This window comes from Lynx rufus, unplaced genomic scaffold, assembly GCF_022079265.1.
Source record: "Lynx rufus isolate CCGP_SWC_20201006 ecotype Redwood Valley unplaced genomic scaffold, mLynRuf1.p SCAF_27, whole genome shotgun sequence".
Taxonomy (NCBI): Eukaryota; Metazoa; Chordata; class Mammalia; order Carnivora; family Felidae; genus Lynx; species Lynx rufus.
Genome location: NW_025814842.1, coordinates 5,968,214 through 5,986,640, shown reverse-complemented (window position 1 = coordinate 5,986,640; position 18,427 = coordinate 5,968,214). Strand labels below are relative to the sequence as shown.

At 45.2% G+C, this 18,427-nt stretch overlaps 1 protein-coding gene across 11 annotated transcripts in view; it reads right to left on the bottom strand.

The window, feature by feature from the left end:
* TRRAP (transformation/transcription domain associated protein) overlaps positions 1 to 18,427 on the bottom strand; it is a 112,450-nt gene that overhangs the window by 59,407 nt on the left and 34,616 nt on the right. For 10 of the 11 annotated variants that reach the window (XM_047089075.1, XM_047089073.1, XM_047089081.1 and 7 more), the window contains exons 22-31: positions 17,120 to 17,271; positions 15,445 to 15,644; positions 12,860 to 13,077; positions 12,541 to 12,738; positions 11,715 to 11,975; positions 11,065 to 11,226; positions 8,973 to 9,069; positions 6,782 to 6,903; positions 6,270 to 6,440; positions 2,618 to 2,686 (exon numbers count right to left, since the gene is read on the bottom strand). In XM_047089075.1, coding sequence (XP_046945031.1) covers positions 2,618 to 2,686; positions 6,270 to 6,440; positions 6,782 to 6,903; positions 8,973 to 9,069; positions 11,065 to 11,226; positions 11,715 to 11,975; positions 12,541 to 12,738; positions 12,860 to 13,077; positions 15,445 to 15,644; positions 17,120 to 17,271 — 1,650 coding nt within the window. The remainder of the gene's footprint in view (positions 1 to 2,617; positions 2,687 to 6,269; positions 6,441 to 6,781; positions 6,904 to 8,972; positions 9,070 to 11,064; positions 11,227 to 11,714; positions 11,976 to 12,540; positions 12,739 to 12,859; positions 13,078 to 15,444; positions 15,645 to 17,119; positions 17,272 to 18,427) is intronic. The other variant, XM_047089078.1, reaches the window with a different exon arrangement.

Genomic DNA, 18,427 nt, shown 5'->3' with positions numbered 1-18,427 from the left:
GCACAACGCACTCCGTCCACCACAGAACCACAAATCACAGCAAAACCAAATACGACAACACCCCCTCCTGGGCCTCCACTGAGATTCTCACCTCTACCCCTTCCATGGCAGGCTGAACCAAAACAAAAATTACAGCATGAAAAAAGGCAACAAAAAGGTAAAAAGAACAGAAAAGAAAAGAAAATATAAACCGTTCTTCACAATGCAAGTCATAAACTGACTTTTAATAGGGTTGTTCTCACCTCAAACTGACAGAATGGAGACAAGGAACATCTCCCGCACTCGGAAATGCTTTCCTGAGGATGGGGAGGAAAATCATCTTTTTTTTCTATTTATGTTATTTACATAAAAACTTCCCATATACTCATACACAGTGAGGATTATTGGGGGAAACAAGACAGTAAAGACAATGATGAAAAAGCACAATAATTAACAAATGCTCAACAGCAAAAAAGCACACTTTCCACCCTTCAAATGTCAAAATAGAGCCCTTCAGAGAGTGTAGAATGGAGCATATCCCTTCCTTAAATCAAATTTGAAAAGCAGGAATTTTGGAACTCTTGCCCAGGGGGAGAAACTGTCAGACCCAGTTGTGTGCAAATGCACTTAAATATCTGTTTCTATTCAGAGTAAGTTTTCACGTGCAGCGCTGTCATTAAAGAACTTTTCTTTGTCTTTCCCAGCTGTAGCCAGGGGAGTGCCAGGTGGTTTAGCCCCATCAGCCGGTCACGGTGACACAGCCCCCACACCCAGAAGAACGCACAGCTACCTGGGTCACTTTGCCAAGTGAAGCCATGCATGCCAACACAGACACAGCTCCACAAGCGGTTGTGAGTTCTCCCCTGGGGGGGTTCGATGTTCAAATGGGAAACCTTTCTCCACACGGTGCTAGTGCAAAAGCTCTGATCATCAGGGTACACCCAGTGTTATAAATAGTCAACTATTTATATTTAACATGTCTTCAGTTAGAGGTTCTCCATTATGTAATTATTATTTGGGGATTCAACCAAATGGGGACAACCTATGTTCTGAGATCCATTCCCAATCGTGAACAACATCCATAAAAAATGATCAGAGTTCAAGAACAGAAAGGTGCCTTGGCCCTGGGCTGAGGTGACGAAACCGTGGGCACGCTGCAGGTAGACCCCAAACACCATGGCCTGAGGCCGCACCTGCAGAGCTGGGTGTTCCCAGGCCTGCCAGGAGCACGCTCCCAGGATGGATGGTCACCATGTTTCCCACAGGAGCTGGAGGATCTCCCGAGGCCCACAGCTCCGCCCCCTGCCCACTGCCCCATCCAACGAGCCCTCCAAATGACTTCCGTCAAACTTTATGGAATCTTTCTGATCTAATGGAAGTAATTCGCCTGCCCCTTAGGTTTTTAAACGTTTATTCTAGAATCGTGTGCTTCGGGGAATTAACAGCCTATTATAAAACAAATATAAAAAATTTAGAGCAAAAATACCTAGCAGATTGAGAGATGGGGAGGAAAAACAATAGAGGCACCCGTACCTACTCCGAAGAGTTTAGGCTTTTAAAACCCACTCTGCTCTCCCCCACCAAGAGTTCCTGATATTCCCCTGTGTATACTGATAACAAACCTTCAAAGAGGTTATTATGGTGGTATTAACGCTCCTAGAAAGTTTGGAATCCTGGATTAGTTTTGCTCAGCTGGCTGTTTAGAAGCAGCAGGAATCAAGACTTACATAAACAAAACACCTTGACACAGAATGGTCAAAACAAAGCATAATAAAGCCAAAAAAAAAAAAAAATTCAAGTTGGGATGAAACACAGCATCCAACAAACAGGCACAGAATACAGAAAGCCACGTTGATCACGCCTCTGAAGAGCTCTAGCATTCCCTCCTTAGGACACTGCCGTACAATTTCACCAGGTGTAACAGGAACTTAGGGAAAACATGATCCTACCGATAGGACAGTCATCAACTTAAAAAATATTTGAGAAGAATATTAACATATACAAATTAGATTCAAAACAGCAAGAACCGTTATTTTTAAGAGCAAAGTCTTAGAATGACCAACGTCAGACATGTAAAAATATTTAACTTAAAGTCATAAAAATGTGTTTCGAAGTACTGGCCATTTGATTTTTGGCAAATAGCTGGGGTGGAGGATTGAGACCCATAAACATACACACCAGTACTTATGTGATGCTTTACTGCATTATCCTTACTGTTTCAAGTCCTAAAATCTATACTTAGTTTTACGAGGCAATGATGATGGAAAGCAATGAAAAACAACAGCTGAGGAATGCACCACCATGCAAACAGCAGCTGCCAAGAACAGTCTAGAAAATACACTTTGTACACTTTAAAGCAAAACTAGAATTAAAAGACTAACATTTCAAGCTTCCCAGAATTCTCATCAATGAAAATGTCACATTAAAGCGAACAAGAGATTTTAAAGAAACATAAAAAGGAATGTTCAATCATCCAGAAAAATAAAGGCAAAACGTAATGCTAATAAAATATGGTCAACAGTTCCTATAGACTAGATTTCTGACCGGCGTCTTAATTAAAAGCACTGCTCTGACACTAACACTGGGAACAGCAGTGCCGGGCACAGCTGCCCTGCCCAGAAGCGAAGAAGTCACTCACGTTTCCGTCGCTCCTCTGGCCCCCTTTATGGGTGAGGACCACCACTTCCATCCACTTTCGTAGATGTTGCTGTTGAAAAAAAAAAAAAAAAAAACATATTCTTAAACATTTTTGCCTCACACAGGATCATTTCAAGGCCTTGCTGTTCTTAGGTGGAAGTTCATATGTAACCATGAATTTCCATCATATTCAATGTGAGGACAGCAGCATTCATGTTTGAAATGGCCCAACCACTGAACTGGAGAAGAGAGCAGTTGGCATTTGCGTCACTTCTAGAAGGCTGAGTTTACGCTGGTAGAGCGGAAAACGTCCCGAAACCCGGCCATTCTGACATTGGGATTTTACTGCTACCCTCTCACTACCACGTCCCTTTGCCCTGAAGCTGTTCATGAGCACCTCAAGGAGCCAGGCGCCAGGCGAGGCACCCTGTGGAGAACGAACAAGCCGACATCATCCCTCCTTGTTCCGGCTTCGGTTCCAGTGGGGAGAATAAGGTAAAATACACAGGTGCCTGCCATGAACAGTCAAGGCAAGGGGTTGTCAAAGAGGAACAGGCATCAGCCAGATAAGGGGGTCAAGGTCAGGGAGGGCCCTGCTGAGGCAGACACTCCAGAAGCACAAGGGAAGAGCACACCAGGCAGAGAAGAGGAGAGATAAAGGCCCTGAAGCCACGAATAATGTCTGGCTGAGCAGGAGGGGGCACAAGGTGGGTGCGGGGGGTGGGCTGGGAGATGATCATGGATCCCATCTAGTCAGAGGCTGTACAATTAGTGCAAATACAGAGCAATTCTATTCTGTGCAGGGCAAGGGCAACCTTTGTGAGCTAATAATAAGATTCTGTGTTCCGCGGCAAGAGCTCGAGAAGAGGGATCCCCGAGCCTGGTGCAACTCTGGCCCGGCCTGGACGTATGGCGGCCAGCCTCCCAGCCACAGTGGCCGGCAAAACCTGGCAGGTAAGCACTCAGAACCTATAGCTAAAAGCCCAAGAGCATCCAAATAACTCAACTATCTTCACTGTCCCACACTGTCCAAACTTGTCCTTCAAACACTGATGCCCTGCGGGGAATTAACTAGCTGTTTTAAAGGAGACTCCGGGATAAAAGAGGCTTGGGGACGGATGATATGAATACACCTAAACACTTATAGAGCCAGTGCTCCCAAGAACAGGCAGTGAGAAACACTAAAATACATATACTTTCAAAGAAATTAAATACACTAAGCTAACAACATTCTGCCAGTAAAATTCCTGGAAAGATACTAATCACCAAAATTTTTAAGGTGGTTATCATGAATGCCTATCCTACACACTGAGGTGTCTTCGCTCGTAAAATTATACCGAGGGCTTGAGCCGTTTGCCTCAAAAGCGGATTATGCGTGGCAAGACGAAGGCTCAGTGATGGAACGCGGCTCTGAAGAACATACACAGAAGGGCAAATGTGTCTGTCCTAGACCAGCGTACCAGTCCTGCCCGAGAGCAGCAGGCACGGGCACATCAGGACACCCATGCCGGGAACACGAAAGCAGAGTTGGCACGGTCTCTGGCAAGGTGGGCGTCAGATGAACACGGCCACACCAACAGCAGCTTCAGTCTTTCTTTATCTAAGTACATCAACACTCTCTGCTCCTAGAGAAATTTTCACCATTCTGAAAGCAGCTGTAGTGCCAGAGCAGGGGGAGGGGTGATCCCGTACACAAACCAGAAACACAAACCCACGGATTTGACTTCCGGGCAAAAGACTCCGGGCCTAAGTCAGGAACTACAGGCTGTGAGGTAGGAAGTCTCTTCACGCTGTTCTAAAAGGTCTGGGTAGTGATGTTCACCAAATGAATTCTCAGCTCACAGCAAATCTGAAGGATCAGACTGGCTGTAAAACAACCAACGGATCACAAACACATTGCCTGCAAAAGCAGCGAAAGAGGACAGCTGAGAGGTGAGAGAAATAAAGAGACACTGAGAACACGCACGGATCTCACACACAAGTGTGCCAAGAGCTGTGACGTGACGCAAGATAAAGAGCGTATCTGACGTGCTCTCGTTAGGAGGCGATACAACTTCATTTACTGGAACCACATCTGTGAATGAATGTACGGACGTAAACTGGTAGGGGGGTGTGTGTTACGCTTGGAAGCTTAACGGGAAGGCAGCTTCCGATCTGGAAAATGTATTTCCATGTAATACCCTGTTTCCCAGTTCTACTCCAATAGGGCAGCAGCTACAATTTTTAGGACCAACCGTAATGCTACCAATTCCCAGGTAGGTGTTTTGGTGATTGTTCACTGTTTCGGGGTCTGCAGATATGAAGAAACCACACATGAGGTAAAAGCTGTGTGGTCCTCACACATCTGCACCCCACACACGCTCTATCTGTACCTGTCTACTCCTGTCTACGGCTGCGGAAAACCTGTGCCAAAACCAAAACGAATACCTTCAATGTTTTGAGATACCTGAATGGTCAAAGGCTACTTAAGAAAGAAGCATGCCAAGTACATGCACATTTGCAGTAATGTGCCACGAAACCCAAAGTTATTTGTAACCGTCTACTTTCCAGGAGCAAAACTGAACGTATACGAAAGTTAATAGTTGAACCTCCTTCAACTGCTTATGCTTCAAATTTAAACAGGGTCAAACAGGTATTTTTATTTGCATAATTATTTCCTTGGTATTTCTAAAAACCCAAAATACTTCAAAAGTTCTTACACATGTTCCACTAGATCACTGTCTACGTAACAGCAGAAGACTGGGAACAACCTAGATGTTCCTCAGCAGGGGAACAGTGAGACAAATTAGGGCACGTCCACGTAAGGGAATAGGAGAAAGGAGTAGAAGAAAGAAGCACTTCATGTTCTCATCTGAAATGATAAGTCGTAAAAAAAAAAGTAACAACTGTGTAAACGTTGTGCTTCCTTTTGAGGGAAACAAAAGAATATACCTATGACCTATTATGAGTATAAAACATCTCTAAGGGACATACAGGAAACTCTTAACACAGGAACCGGAGGCGGCCACTGGAGGACAGGAACGAGGGGGGTCTTTCACAATAACCCTTTCTTGTTTTTTCTTAATGTCTGTCTATCTATCTATCTATCTATCTATCTATCTATTTATTTATTTACAAAATCGAGAAAATATTCATTTGGTATTTATTTTTTAAGTGTTTATTTATTTTTGAGAGAGACAAAGTGAGAACACAAGCAGGGGAGGGGCAGAGAGAGAGGGAGACACGGAATCCGAAGCAGGCTCCAGGCTCTGAGCTGTCAGCACAGAGCCCGGATGCAGGGCTCAAACCTATGAACCGTAGTATCGTGACCTGGGCCAAAGTAAGACACTCAACTGACTCAGCTACCCAGGCACCCCAATGTCTATTTATTTTTGAGAGAAAGAACACGCATGTATGCAAGCAGGGGAGGGGGAGAGAGAGAGGGAGAGAGAACCCCAAGGAGGCTCTGCGTGATCAGTTTGGAGCCTGACAAGGGGCTCAAACTCACGAATGGTGAGATCATGACCTGAGCTGAAATCAAGAGTTGGGTGCTCAACACCCAGGTGCCTCCCCCTTTCATGCTTTTTGAATTTTAAACCACGTACATGTATTACTTAAAAAAAAATAACTTAAAATTTCAGGCTGATTAGAGAGTATTTATGCATTTGGCTTACCATCATCTGATCACAAAATTTATCATTGAAGGAGTTTGGGAAGAGCCTGGTAACTGAAGTGAGACGATTCACAACATTCAGTGTCAGGCTTCGATAATCCCCCAGCATCATCAACAAAGGCCGCATATGTGTATGGATTTGATCCACTTCTATGGTAGCACCTTCCAAAAACTATTAAAAAAAAAAAAAAAAAGGTTACAAAGGAAAACAGTTAACAGAATATACTTTAAAACAGAATGAGCTCATTCAGCTCTAGCAACAAGTGTGTGTTTTCCTTGGAAAATGGAATATTAACCATATACGTTCTAGAAGTTTATGATGAAATGAACGTGACTGCTCATTACTATTTATTATTTTAAAAGGCTCATGAGGACTATGAAACAAATAGAGACGTTATCAGAGTGCAGTGTGTACGAAACAGAGACTTCCAGGCACACAAACGAGGTGAACAGCATGAACCTAAAGGCAGAACTCACACCCATGTGTGCGCACACACACACGCACTCACTCACCTTTCTCATACAGGCTTCTCCAGCCTCCTGCAGCTCACTATTCGTGGAATTCAGGGCCTTGAAGAGGGCAGCGATGATCTTCTCCCTGGACTGAGGAAGGTAGTTGCAGGCAGCAAGCGCATCTTTAGGGAGACAGATCAATACAATTTCATTATTAACCTGAAAATTGTATGAATAATTTCCTTATCTAAAGGCTCTTACCAATCAACACAAACTGAATCACCGAACCACCTCCCAAGTGTCCGACCTCAAGAAAGACAAAGGAATACATGGTCTTCTAGCTCACGTACATGTTCAGGGTTATCTAGGAGGGAAGTCAACAGCCTGTCAGAAAGGCCATGATAAATATTACCTGGTCCAGATAGAAGGAAGAAGGGCTGGAGGGGGAAAAGAGGGAGTGCGCACTGACACCACTTCCCCCATCCTCACATGGGGTGAGAGCATGGCTGAGTGTAAGCAGACGCATGCTGAATTGACAGAGGGCTGGCCCTGAACTCTAGTGGTGAAGGGAACACACACACACAGCCCAGCTTCTCTTCCACTATCCATGTCTGACCAGGCAGCCTCCTCCCATCTTGGGGAGTTAAAGGCTGTGAAAATGCAAATATTCATAGAAAAGGGGACACACATTAATCCCACATGTTAGCTGAGAGATAACATCCAAGAGTAATGCCTGTTATTAGCCAACAGGAATGAAAAGCATGCAGAGAAAGCAATCCCGACACAAGCAAAGATTCCAACCGTGGCTGCGGAGCACCCCCCTCACTCCCACGTGCTGTGTCGTCCACATCCCAGCCCCTTGCTCAAGCGCAGGTATAATGGTCTGCCTCTTACCTCCTCTACCCCTAACTCAAGGAAGGTTCTGGCAATGTTTTATTAGGAACGTAAAACCCAACAGAGCAAGAGAAAAAGTCAACTAAAAAAAAAAACTCGTACTGGGTATTTATATATCAAGAAAGAAAGAGAGAAAGAGAGAGAGAGAGAGAGAGAGAGAGAGAGAGAGAAAGAGAGAAAGAGAGAAAGAGAGAGAGAGAGAGAAAGAGAGAGAGAGAGAGAGAGAGAGAGAGAGAGAGAAAGAGAGAGAGAGAGAAAGAGAGAAAGAAAGAAAGAAAGGAAGGAAGGAGGGAGGGACCATGCTTCTAAGTGAGAATTCAAAGGAGTAAAAATTCAACAGTGTAACTGACATTCCTCACAAAAGCCTAGAGGTGGCAGGAGTCTCAAATGCTATGGAGCCACTGAGAAGCCTATACGGGTTGTAGTAAATCTTACTGTATACTCTGATTTGGGTGCAAATGGCAATATATGAAAGCTATGACAATACTTTTTTTCTTCTTTTTAATGTTTTTTTATTTATTTTTGAGATGGAGAAAGACAGAGCATGAGCAGGGGAGGGGCAGAGAGAGAGAGGGAGACACAAATCCAAAGCAGGCTCCAGGCTCTGAGCTGTCAGCGCAGAGACTGACAGGGGCTCAAACTCACAGACTGTGAGATCATGACCTGAGCTGAAGTTGGTCGCTTAACTGACCGAGCCACCCAGGTGCCCTGAGAGCTATGACAATTCTTAAACCAGAGTATCAGAGTCATGACAGAACTACAGAATAGAGAGTTAATTATTATAAGGTAAAATGCATCATTTATAAGAGTAAAAAATTATTTAAATCCTAACAACTGATATAATCTATTGACATCTCATTATGTAGTTTCACAAATACTTGTTTTTTTTTGTTTTTTTTTTTTTTGAAGAAAGGCAGACTGCCACATGCAGCGCCTAATTTGGATGTGTCTGGAGTCTTGGAAGCTTGACTACCCTATGTTCTCCTACAAACACAAGTTTTTTGATTCCACCTTAAAAAAGATCAAAAAAAAAAAAAAAAAAAAACCCCAAGGAAAAATAAGATAAAAACAGAGAAGGCGGCAAACCGTAAGAGATTCTTAAATATAGAGAACTGGGGGTTCCTGGAGGGGCAGTGGGTGGGGGATGGGCTAAATGGGTGATGGGCATGAAGGAGGCACTTGTTGGGATGAGCACCGGGTGTCACATGGAAGTGATGAATCACTGGGTTCTACTCCTGCAACCAATACGACACTGTACATTACCTAACTTGAATTCAAATAAATAAATTTAAAAAAACAGAAAAAGCCACTGTCTCCCTGCATCTTCATACTCATGACTTAATTTTGATTAACTTACTCAACGCTGCAATTCGCAGAGGTACGAGTGACGGAAGGCTTTTGTAACAAGGCAGCTTTGTTAAAGCGGAGTCCTCAGCCTCACATAAATTTAACAGCTGTAAAAGATACAATAATTTTAGCCTGCTCTTCCTGTCAAGACACAATAACCTTGAAAATAATAGAACACAGCAATCTTAGACACACACACCACAATCAACGAACTAAATTCAAATCCTAGAGAATTTAATACCAAATGGGACTGAATTTCCTTCTAAAGCAAACTCAAGTCAGCCTCAGTAGTGAAATGAGACATTTTCTCACCCACTCTGATACCGTAACCTTTTTTCTCTAAACAGGGGACCACGTGAACTGCAGATATCATGGTGGCAGGTACATCTTCCTCCTTATTCAGAGCTGCTTCCCCATGCCTCGGGCCAGTGCTCGACAATCGTGTGTGCTCTATAATTCAGCATTTCAGTGGTGATACTTGTTTGCCGCCCCCCCCCCCCCCCGCCAAGTACAGAAAAGTGCATAAAGAAAGAAGTTAAAAGTCACTGGGAATACCATTAGTCAGAGATTCCTGTAGCTATGTTTTATGTTTCTGGACATTTTATCACAAGCCAGTATATATTTTTACGTCTAATACCTAAAATACCACATATGGGGTTCTACTACTATTTTCCCCTTCTATTTACATCTTAAAAAAACAGTATTAACTTTACCGTTTTTTCCTTAAAGATTCCTACCTAGTAAAAGATTTAAAACAGCAATAAAAGGACAGAGAGTAGAAAGCACTTCAAGCCACCACCCTATTCCACTCCATCAGTACTACTCTCCTCATATAAAACACATGTGTGCACACACACATACCGACAACTGTATCTGTATCTACATCTAGACAGAGTGAGTTCCGAACATGACATGTACCAGAATCACCCGGGAAGCTGGGGGAAGCTTGCAGATGGTAGATTTGTAGGTCTGACCCCAAACTTCCAGGGAGAGGACTCCAGAGTCTCTATTTTTCAAAAGATCCTCACATGTTTTGATGCAGCTGGTACAATGATTAGCACTTGGGAAACCGGACACATTTCCTGAGATTTATCTCCCAGCACTACTTAAGGATCTGGTCTTAAGCCTCGGTGAGGAATTTTCCACATGGTTAAAACACATCGACCTGGATCCACCAAAAGGAAACTTCCTCCCATCCTCTGGTGGCTCTCCTAGAACCTTGGACAGGTCATATGAGCATCGACTCTTACACAAGGGACGCAACAAGGTATAAAAGATCAAAGCTAGACCACGTGATCATACAATCGTACGTCCAAGCAAATACATAGGACTTAAAAACTCAAGAGGCAAATTTTTCATACCTGGAAATTCAAACTTAGTGTGGACTGAAAAAACTTGCTTATGACCTTTGCCTCAGTTTACTGACAATGCCTCCAGAGTATGATTCAGGTCTTAAAAAAGATCAATCTAGAGACTGATCCCCAGACCAACATTGTATTCTAAGAATTAATGCTTAGAATTTGACTGTATCTATAGTTCAATTTGTTTCTCACTGTCTAATGTCACCCCATACTGGGATGTTTACAGCGACAAACACTTGTTAAGATGCCATCTGCCACTGCCCAAGATGAGGATCATCAGTATCTGTATTTCATGGAGTGCCATCAGGGCCAAATAAAGGCATTCCTGTGAAGTAGGTTCTCCACGGTGCATGGCACATTCGTAAGTGATGAACACATTCAATAAACCGGCCCTTGCTCTGAGCCAGTCTTGCTCAGGGCACCAGCTGATGACGGTGATCAGAGCAGATGGTAAATCTTTCTCTAGATGACATCTTTAAGGCCCTGGGCAGCAAGGTTCCTCGTAGAGGGCTCACACAATTCTACGGACTCGGAAAACAGCCACACGTGGTTGAACATCTCTGGTCACCAGGCCTGTCACGTACGTACCTGTGCGGCGTGCTGGGCCAGGTTATGGCTGGTTACCTGTGGTCGCCACCTATGCCTTCTCTGAATGCTGCCTGACCAGTCTTTGTGCACAAAGACAGGCTACCAGACACACGTCATCACCATCCACACCACGCCGCACCACCACCCCCCTACCTCTGTGTAGAACACCTTATGTTCCACCACGTTAAGATCCATTGTGAAGAGCCTGGGCTGTAGCGTGGTACAGAACGTGTTCCCCTCCATCAGGCCAATCTGCGCATTGGCAGGCTGGTGTCTGAGCAAATGCTTCTTGGGTGGAACCATATCCTGGAGGACCTGGGAGAGGAAAGGAGGAAGCACTACTGACCAGTTGTCCCTAAAAAGCAAATACTGCTCCTCACAGTACTCGAAAATAATTACCAATTTGAGAACCACGAGATAAAAAGTTATCACGAACGTCCTTTAGTTAGGGAAGGGAGGGGAGGTTCCGTGCGCGAACACCGGATCATAGATAGTTACGTGTCAAATACATTTACCTCCTGAGTCTCTAGAGTCACCGCTCTTAAAACAAGAGTGACCAGACTGTACTACAGAGACCCAGGAAATGGGCCCTCTGTTCTCCTGACACTGACAACTACGAGTATAGCCACTGACACAAGCACGCCGCCTTCTGCCTATCTGAGATCAGAGAGAGCACATCCAGGAGCACTCTGTGAGGTGGACACACAGTTCCCAGTCATACATCACCTTCAAGTCAGATTTGAAGGAAAACTGCCTCAAAAGTTTTGCTCAAATGATCCTAATTCCAGTGGCAGAAATCTCACCTCTTTATGGGGCTCCATGATCACTGTCACACTTTTCCCAGTGACCTGGGCTAAGACCTGCAGGGAATGCATGGCCTGTTTTCTCACAGTGGAATTTGGAGAGGTGACTTCTCGAACCAAGTCATGTGTCACATGGTGAAAGGACTTCTCCTGAGCTGCCACGATCTCTTCGGCTCTCTCTTCATCTTTTAAAGGTGTCGCACACCTCATCAGAAGCTGCTCCAGGGTGGTCTTTGCCATGGCAACCGCCCCGTTGGAAACCTGCAGGCCAGGGACTCCTCAGAACGAAAAGGGCTGTGGCTGAGCGCCTGCACCCCTTGCACCAGCTAATTTAACAACCCCCGTTCAGTACTTCAGGAGCCAAGTCGCCTTCCTACAATTTCCATAGGTCACTCAGAAAAGAAAATGCAGATCTGGACACACTCCTTACATTTACGCGACAGACGAGCTGGCAATGCCCGCTGTACTCTATTTGTTCGAGTTACACCCGCACATAGGTTCCGAAAAATGCAGCTTCCACAGAAACTCCCGCAGCACCTGCACTATTTAGCTCTACGGCAAGAGTGAGAAGTATTGTTTCCCTTTACAGACAGATGTGCCGTGTTATGTACTCTGGCCTGTGACCATTCCTTAGCAAGGCAGACAGATATTTAGACAACCAGGGAGAGCCTATGGTGGTTCTGACCTGTCTTTTTTATTCAAGATGCCATAACGAAATCTGAGCTGCTAGGAGAGCCCATTTCCAGAACTGCTTCATACTAATTATTCTCCAGGCAAATCAGTTTCTGGAACAGCTTGGTTAGGTTTGGGACCACCCATTACCTACCTCTCCAGTCAAGTCCATCATGACAAATAGAAGCGCTTTGAGGAACGTCTGCTGGTTCTGGAGAACCCAAGTGAGAGGCAGCCGCTCCATGAGAAATTTAATGGACACCACACCCCCCAGCTTTGCATACCAGGCCTGCTCATAGCAACACGCACACAAGCGTTCTACGATGTAAGAAAACAGAGGCAGCTGGCACGCCTGGGGAGAAAAACAGAAGCACAAACTATCATGTTACTGCAACTCTTAAACCACCAGTTTCCACGCTACCCGCAGGCACAAACACCCCCAAAAGAGCAGATGCTTCTCAGTCTTTCCTTACCCTCTCCTTTGAGCCCAGGATGATACTGGCAACATCAAATATCACAGCTAGTGCCACCTCTCCAATCTTGCAAAGCTCCTTTTCCTCGTATGCCATGCAAATGGCTATTGCATCAATTAGGACCAAGGGATCCATTCCTTTGGACCCATTTTCTTCACTGTGGAACATGGCTGTGCTGGGCTGGCTGCCCACCTGGTAGCAAGGAAGCAGGAAAGGACCTGAAAGAGAGGCAGCAGGCATGGGAGAAATTCAAGGTTATTTCCATGGACGTTCTTGTCCCTCAAATGGCAAAACTACCTCATTTTTTTTTTAATTTTTTTTAACGTTTTATTTATTTTTGAGACAGGGAGAGACAGAGCATGAACAGGGGAGGGTCAGAGAGAGGGAGACACAGAATCTGAAACAGGCTCCAGGCTCTGAGCTGTCAGCACAGAGCCCGACACGGGGCTCGAACCCACGGACCGCGAGATCATGACCTGAGCCAAAGTTGGACGCTTAACCGACTGAGCCACCCAGGCGCCCCAAAACTACCTCATTTTTAAAACACTTAAGTTTATTTATTTTTAGGGAGAGAGTGAGAGTGAGCATGTGCCTGTGCGAGCAGGGAAGGGGCAGAGAGAGAGGGAAAGAGAGGATCCCAAGCGGGCTCTGCACTGTCAGCGCAGAGCCCCATGCAGGGTTCGAGCTCATGACAGCGAGATCATGACCTGAGCTAAGATCATGAGTCGGATGCTTAACCGACCGAGCCACCCAGGTGCCCCTAAAACTTTTTTAAGTTTATGTTTTTAGTAGTCTCTGCACCCAACATGGGGCTCAAACGCATGAGACTGAGGATCAAGACTTGCATACTCTACCAACTCCAACAGCCAGGCACCCCTAAACTACCTCGTTTTCAAACTAGAGGTCAGGAGCTCAATAAAAGCCCACGCTGGCACTTTTTTTGTTCCTTTTGGAAAAAAACTTTTTAATTAATAATTTATTCATTTTTAAGTTTTCATCCAAATTAGTTAGCATATAGTGCAACAATGATTTCAGGAGTAGATTCCTTAGTGCCCCTTGCCCATTTAGCCCGTCCCACCCCCCACAAAACCCCTCCAGCAACCCTCTGTTTGTTCTCTATATTTAAGAGTATCTTATGTTTTGTCCCCCTCCCTGTTTTTATGTTATTTTTGTTTCCCTTCCCTTACGTTCATCTGTTTTGTATCTTAAAGACCTCCTATGAATGAAACGACATGAGACTTGCTCTTCTCCAACTAATTTGCCAGCACTGGTACTTTAGACCAACTTCTGTTAAGTTGCAATTACTTGTAAACTAAGTGGTCTAATTCACACTAAGGTGATTCTTCTGAATTATTTCCGTTATAAACAGTATTCTTTTCAGATTTTCTCAGTCATAACTCAAAAATGCATTAGTTTAAAATGAAAATCACCATCAGGTTCCTTGTTTTAGAAAATTAGGGAGGGCTGGGTGCCCCGTCGGTTAAGCATCCGACTTCAGCACAGGTCATGATCTTGTAGTTCATGAGTTCGAGCCCGGCATCGGGCTCTGTGCTGACAGCTCGGAGCCTGGAGCCTGCTTCAGATTCTGAGCCTCCCTCTCTCTCTGCCCCTCCCCAACTCATGCTCTCTCTCAAAAATAAATTAAACATAAAGAAAAAAAAGTAAAAATCATTGAAGAGACCAAGGGGCACAGCACAGAAATGACTGTGGGCTATGCTCTGGACTTCCTGACATACAAATAACAATTAAAAAGCAACTTGGACCTGACACCCAACACACAGAAAATAATCTGCTATTAATTAATGCCTTGGAGGCACCCAGCAAGATAGGCATTATCAGGCAGCTTACAAGTCTGCTGGAAAAGACATTAATGGAGAGACACTGAGGAATGATCTAAAATAAACCTTACAGCATTGACTATCCGGACCAAGAATGCCAAGGAGAGATACAAGAGGGAAAGTTCTAGGTGTTCTGCGGTGTTCAAAGGAAGTTGTTTTGCTGCTCTGGAGGGTGAGGGGTCTTGGGAACACCTGCCCAGCGCCGGTCTGGGAGGAGCTGCAGAAGCTGGGAGTAAGTGTTCAGAAACTTACACAGCAACTGACAGTGTCAGGACATTTTATTGCCTTCTGCAAAAGCACCCGTCCGGATGGATTAGGAAGAGAAGCAAAGAGACAAACAAAAGTGGCCCGTCCCCATCCAGAGCCTGAGGGGTGGCAGGGATGACCACTCCAGGAACCGAGAAAAGCACAAAGACTTGGGGGAAGCCAGCTGACAGCAGGAGGACAGAGGGGGACCACAAACTTTTACACGCGGAGTGCCCAAAAGTATTCCGCCCCCATTTTCATGAAAAACAAAGGGCCAAAATATTAAACGCACATATTTTACAAATGAAACGTGGTAACAATTTTTAAGTTAATGTTGCACTCATCACTGAAATATCGATTATCCCGCAATAAGTGGGGATTAAAAAAGCAAAGGCCAAAAATCAACCAGCCAAACGGCTTCTCTGAAATACCATGAAGTCCTTGTGGAGCTTTGGAAGCAGCCCAAGGAAGTCACGCGAGCACTTGCACCGCCCCACTCACCACACTGCTGGGCAACTGCCACCATCGTGTAGTGGCGGATCAAGCTGGCGACAAAGGGCAGGGCGCTGGGCCGGAGATCCTTAATGACGGCAGACATGAACGCCCCAGTCAGGGCCTGCTCAAACGTCTTCCGAGCTGGAGTGTCCTGTGCTTTGTAGCGATGTGATATGATGACATTAGGGATGGTCTTTTCTGTAAAGCTGAAAGACAAGATTGGATCTGTCATCACAACACCAAAGTCCCGACCTGATGATGTCACCAGCACGTGTTTTCATTTTCAGCTTGCCAACCTTCCCCTTGTTCAGACAGGCCGAAGTGCATTCATTTCTCTGCTTTAATTCCAGTAACACCTGGATTCAAACAGGATGAACTTCATCAAGAATATCTATAACCAATGGTTTCAAGAGATCCCAAGTGTGTTCTACCTAATATGAGCACAGGCAAGGAATCAGAGCAAAATTACACTGTGGCAGCGGATTTAGTATCTTTATAGTTTTTAAAGAAAGTGGATGTTGGACTTCTGCCTTTTATAACTAAGTCAAATTCTAAGAAATAAACCAATCATTTGGGGTGCCTGGGTGGCTCAGTCGGTTAAGCATCCGACTTTGGCCTACGTCATGATCTTGCCATTTTGAGTTCAGGCCGTGCATTGGGCTCTGTGCTGACAGCTCAGAACCTGGAGCCTGTTTCAGATTCTGGCTCTCCATTTCTCTCTGCCCCTCCCCCACTCGCGCTATCTCACTCTCTCAAAAATAAACTTTAAAAAAAAAAAAAAAGAAAGAAACCCATCAACAATCAAATAGAAATGAAAACTCTTGAAGGCAGCTATACACCTATTGTATGTTGAAAAATCACACCATGCCAAGGTGCCCGGGTGGCTCAGTCTTAAGCGTCCGACTTTGGCTCAGGTCATGATCTCACGGTTCACGGGTTTGGGCCCTACATTGGGCTCTGTGCTGACAGCTCAGCTTCAGATTCTGTGTCTCCCTCTCTCTCTGCCCCTCCCCTGCTAGCTCTCTGTCTCTCTCTCTCTCTCAAAAATAAAGAAAACATTTAAAAAAATAAAAAGAAAAGAAAGGAAAAGTCACCACGGGAACTATATCAGACCCGGTTATTAGAGGCCTCACTGACAGTGCATGGACCACCCATCACCGATGCTCTGAGAAACGTGTAAATACAGAGCCAAAGTCCCCTCCCTGCAATGTAACACAGAAAGATTAACACCCACACATGATCACAAAAGGCCACCACCTAAGGTCATAGCAATAACTGATAAGAACAAAATATAAATATCACATGACAAGAATCTGGGGAATGGAAGGGTCACCATGGATCAGAAAAGCAAAAGATCCACTGAATGTCTATCACGTGCCCAGCGCTAAGGATATAATGGTTCATAACAGGACAGAAAAGGCTAGGACCCTTGCTCCCTGAAGCTGACAGCCTCAGGAGGCAACAGTCAGACTACAAAGGAGGTAAATTCTAATCCTCAAGCACCCAGTTTCGCCTCTTCATTTTCTCAAAAAGCCCAGAGAAGCATCACTAGGCAGATCGCAGGCTGACTTCCCGACTTGACGGAGCAAAGTCCTAGCACCGCGGGGATCTGGGAGGTGCTCTCCACCCTAAATCCTGATGGAAGATGCGCTAATCACAGAAAACCACGTCCCCAACATACTTAGGGTGTGCGAGAAGCTGGTAGAGGGCATGTTTATTGTCCTCCAGACTCATCATTGCCACCAGGAAGCACTTGATCACCTCCCACGCCTGCCTCCGGTAGTAAGGCTCCGTGTTGGCGCTCTTCAGGCAGTCTAGAGCGGTTTCGATGGCCTACGGCAAACACAAAAAACGTAGTTTATGCAGAAATTACCTGACCACAAAATTCTCCCTTTACAAGACAAAAGAGCTTTCTTTATTTTTTCAGAAAACCTACACAGTTATATGTACATTTTATCCTGTTCAATTAGGTTGACCAGGAAGGCTGGGGAGGCATAATCATAAACAAAAAATCACGTGAAGCCTTTAACAGCTAAGAGATTAGCCTCAATGACAATTCTATAGCTATAAACCCTGTAAGCAGAAGAAGTGATGGGCATTAAAAGATTCATCTAGGCTGTGTGTGTGTGAGGAAGCAGTGGATGCTGACAGGGCCAGCAGCCCTGCCCTAAACACTCACACACGGTCACAAAGAGCAAGACAACAGGTCCTCACTGTTGTGCCCGAGCCCAGGGCACCGCAGCACTGTCCCTCCTCCCACCGCCTCTGCCCTGGTCACCAACAGGTAACAAATCATGTGGAGACAATTTCAGAAGCAGTAAGAATCAATGCAACCTTTGAGCCAATTACCTGTCAAAAGAACAGAGCATTGTAACGTGCCCCAAGTAGGATTATTTGTGAGAATTCGCCAGCACCTGGCTTGGCCATGAGCTCATGCCCTTGGCCCCGGCAGCCCCACCAGCTGTGTGGGGTGCTGCGTGCCCTCGGCCTCTGCCTGCTAGGAAGCCGGCCCCGCGTGCACCTGAAGTCTGTAAGGGAGTCCAGGAGGATGTGGGAGCCAATCTTCAAAACTTGGTTACTTCTTTGGGGGAAAAACTACTTCTAAAGAGATTTCCTGCTCTGCTTAGTCTATGCAGCATCAAATGAAAGTCAGATACCTTAGTTTTCACGACTAATACCAAGCTTGCCACTGACAGGGCTGAAGCAAACAGTCCTGGGTTAAGACATTACCTACACTCTGGGAACATGCTTCAGACACAGGATGTTCACTTCAGTAACTTGCAATGTAAAGGCAGCATTTTAGCTGTATTCTCTTAGGAGGAAACTAGTGCTTATTTGGCAAATATTTTTATTAAGGTTTGGGGGAGAAGCTAGGGTTGCATCTCACCGTGAGGTCTGGAGAGGACACCTATCTACGGGCTGGGGGAGGGTTTGGGACAATGTGAGTGCTTGAGAAGTGGGGGATACAGGATATTGAGAGAGGATGATG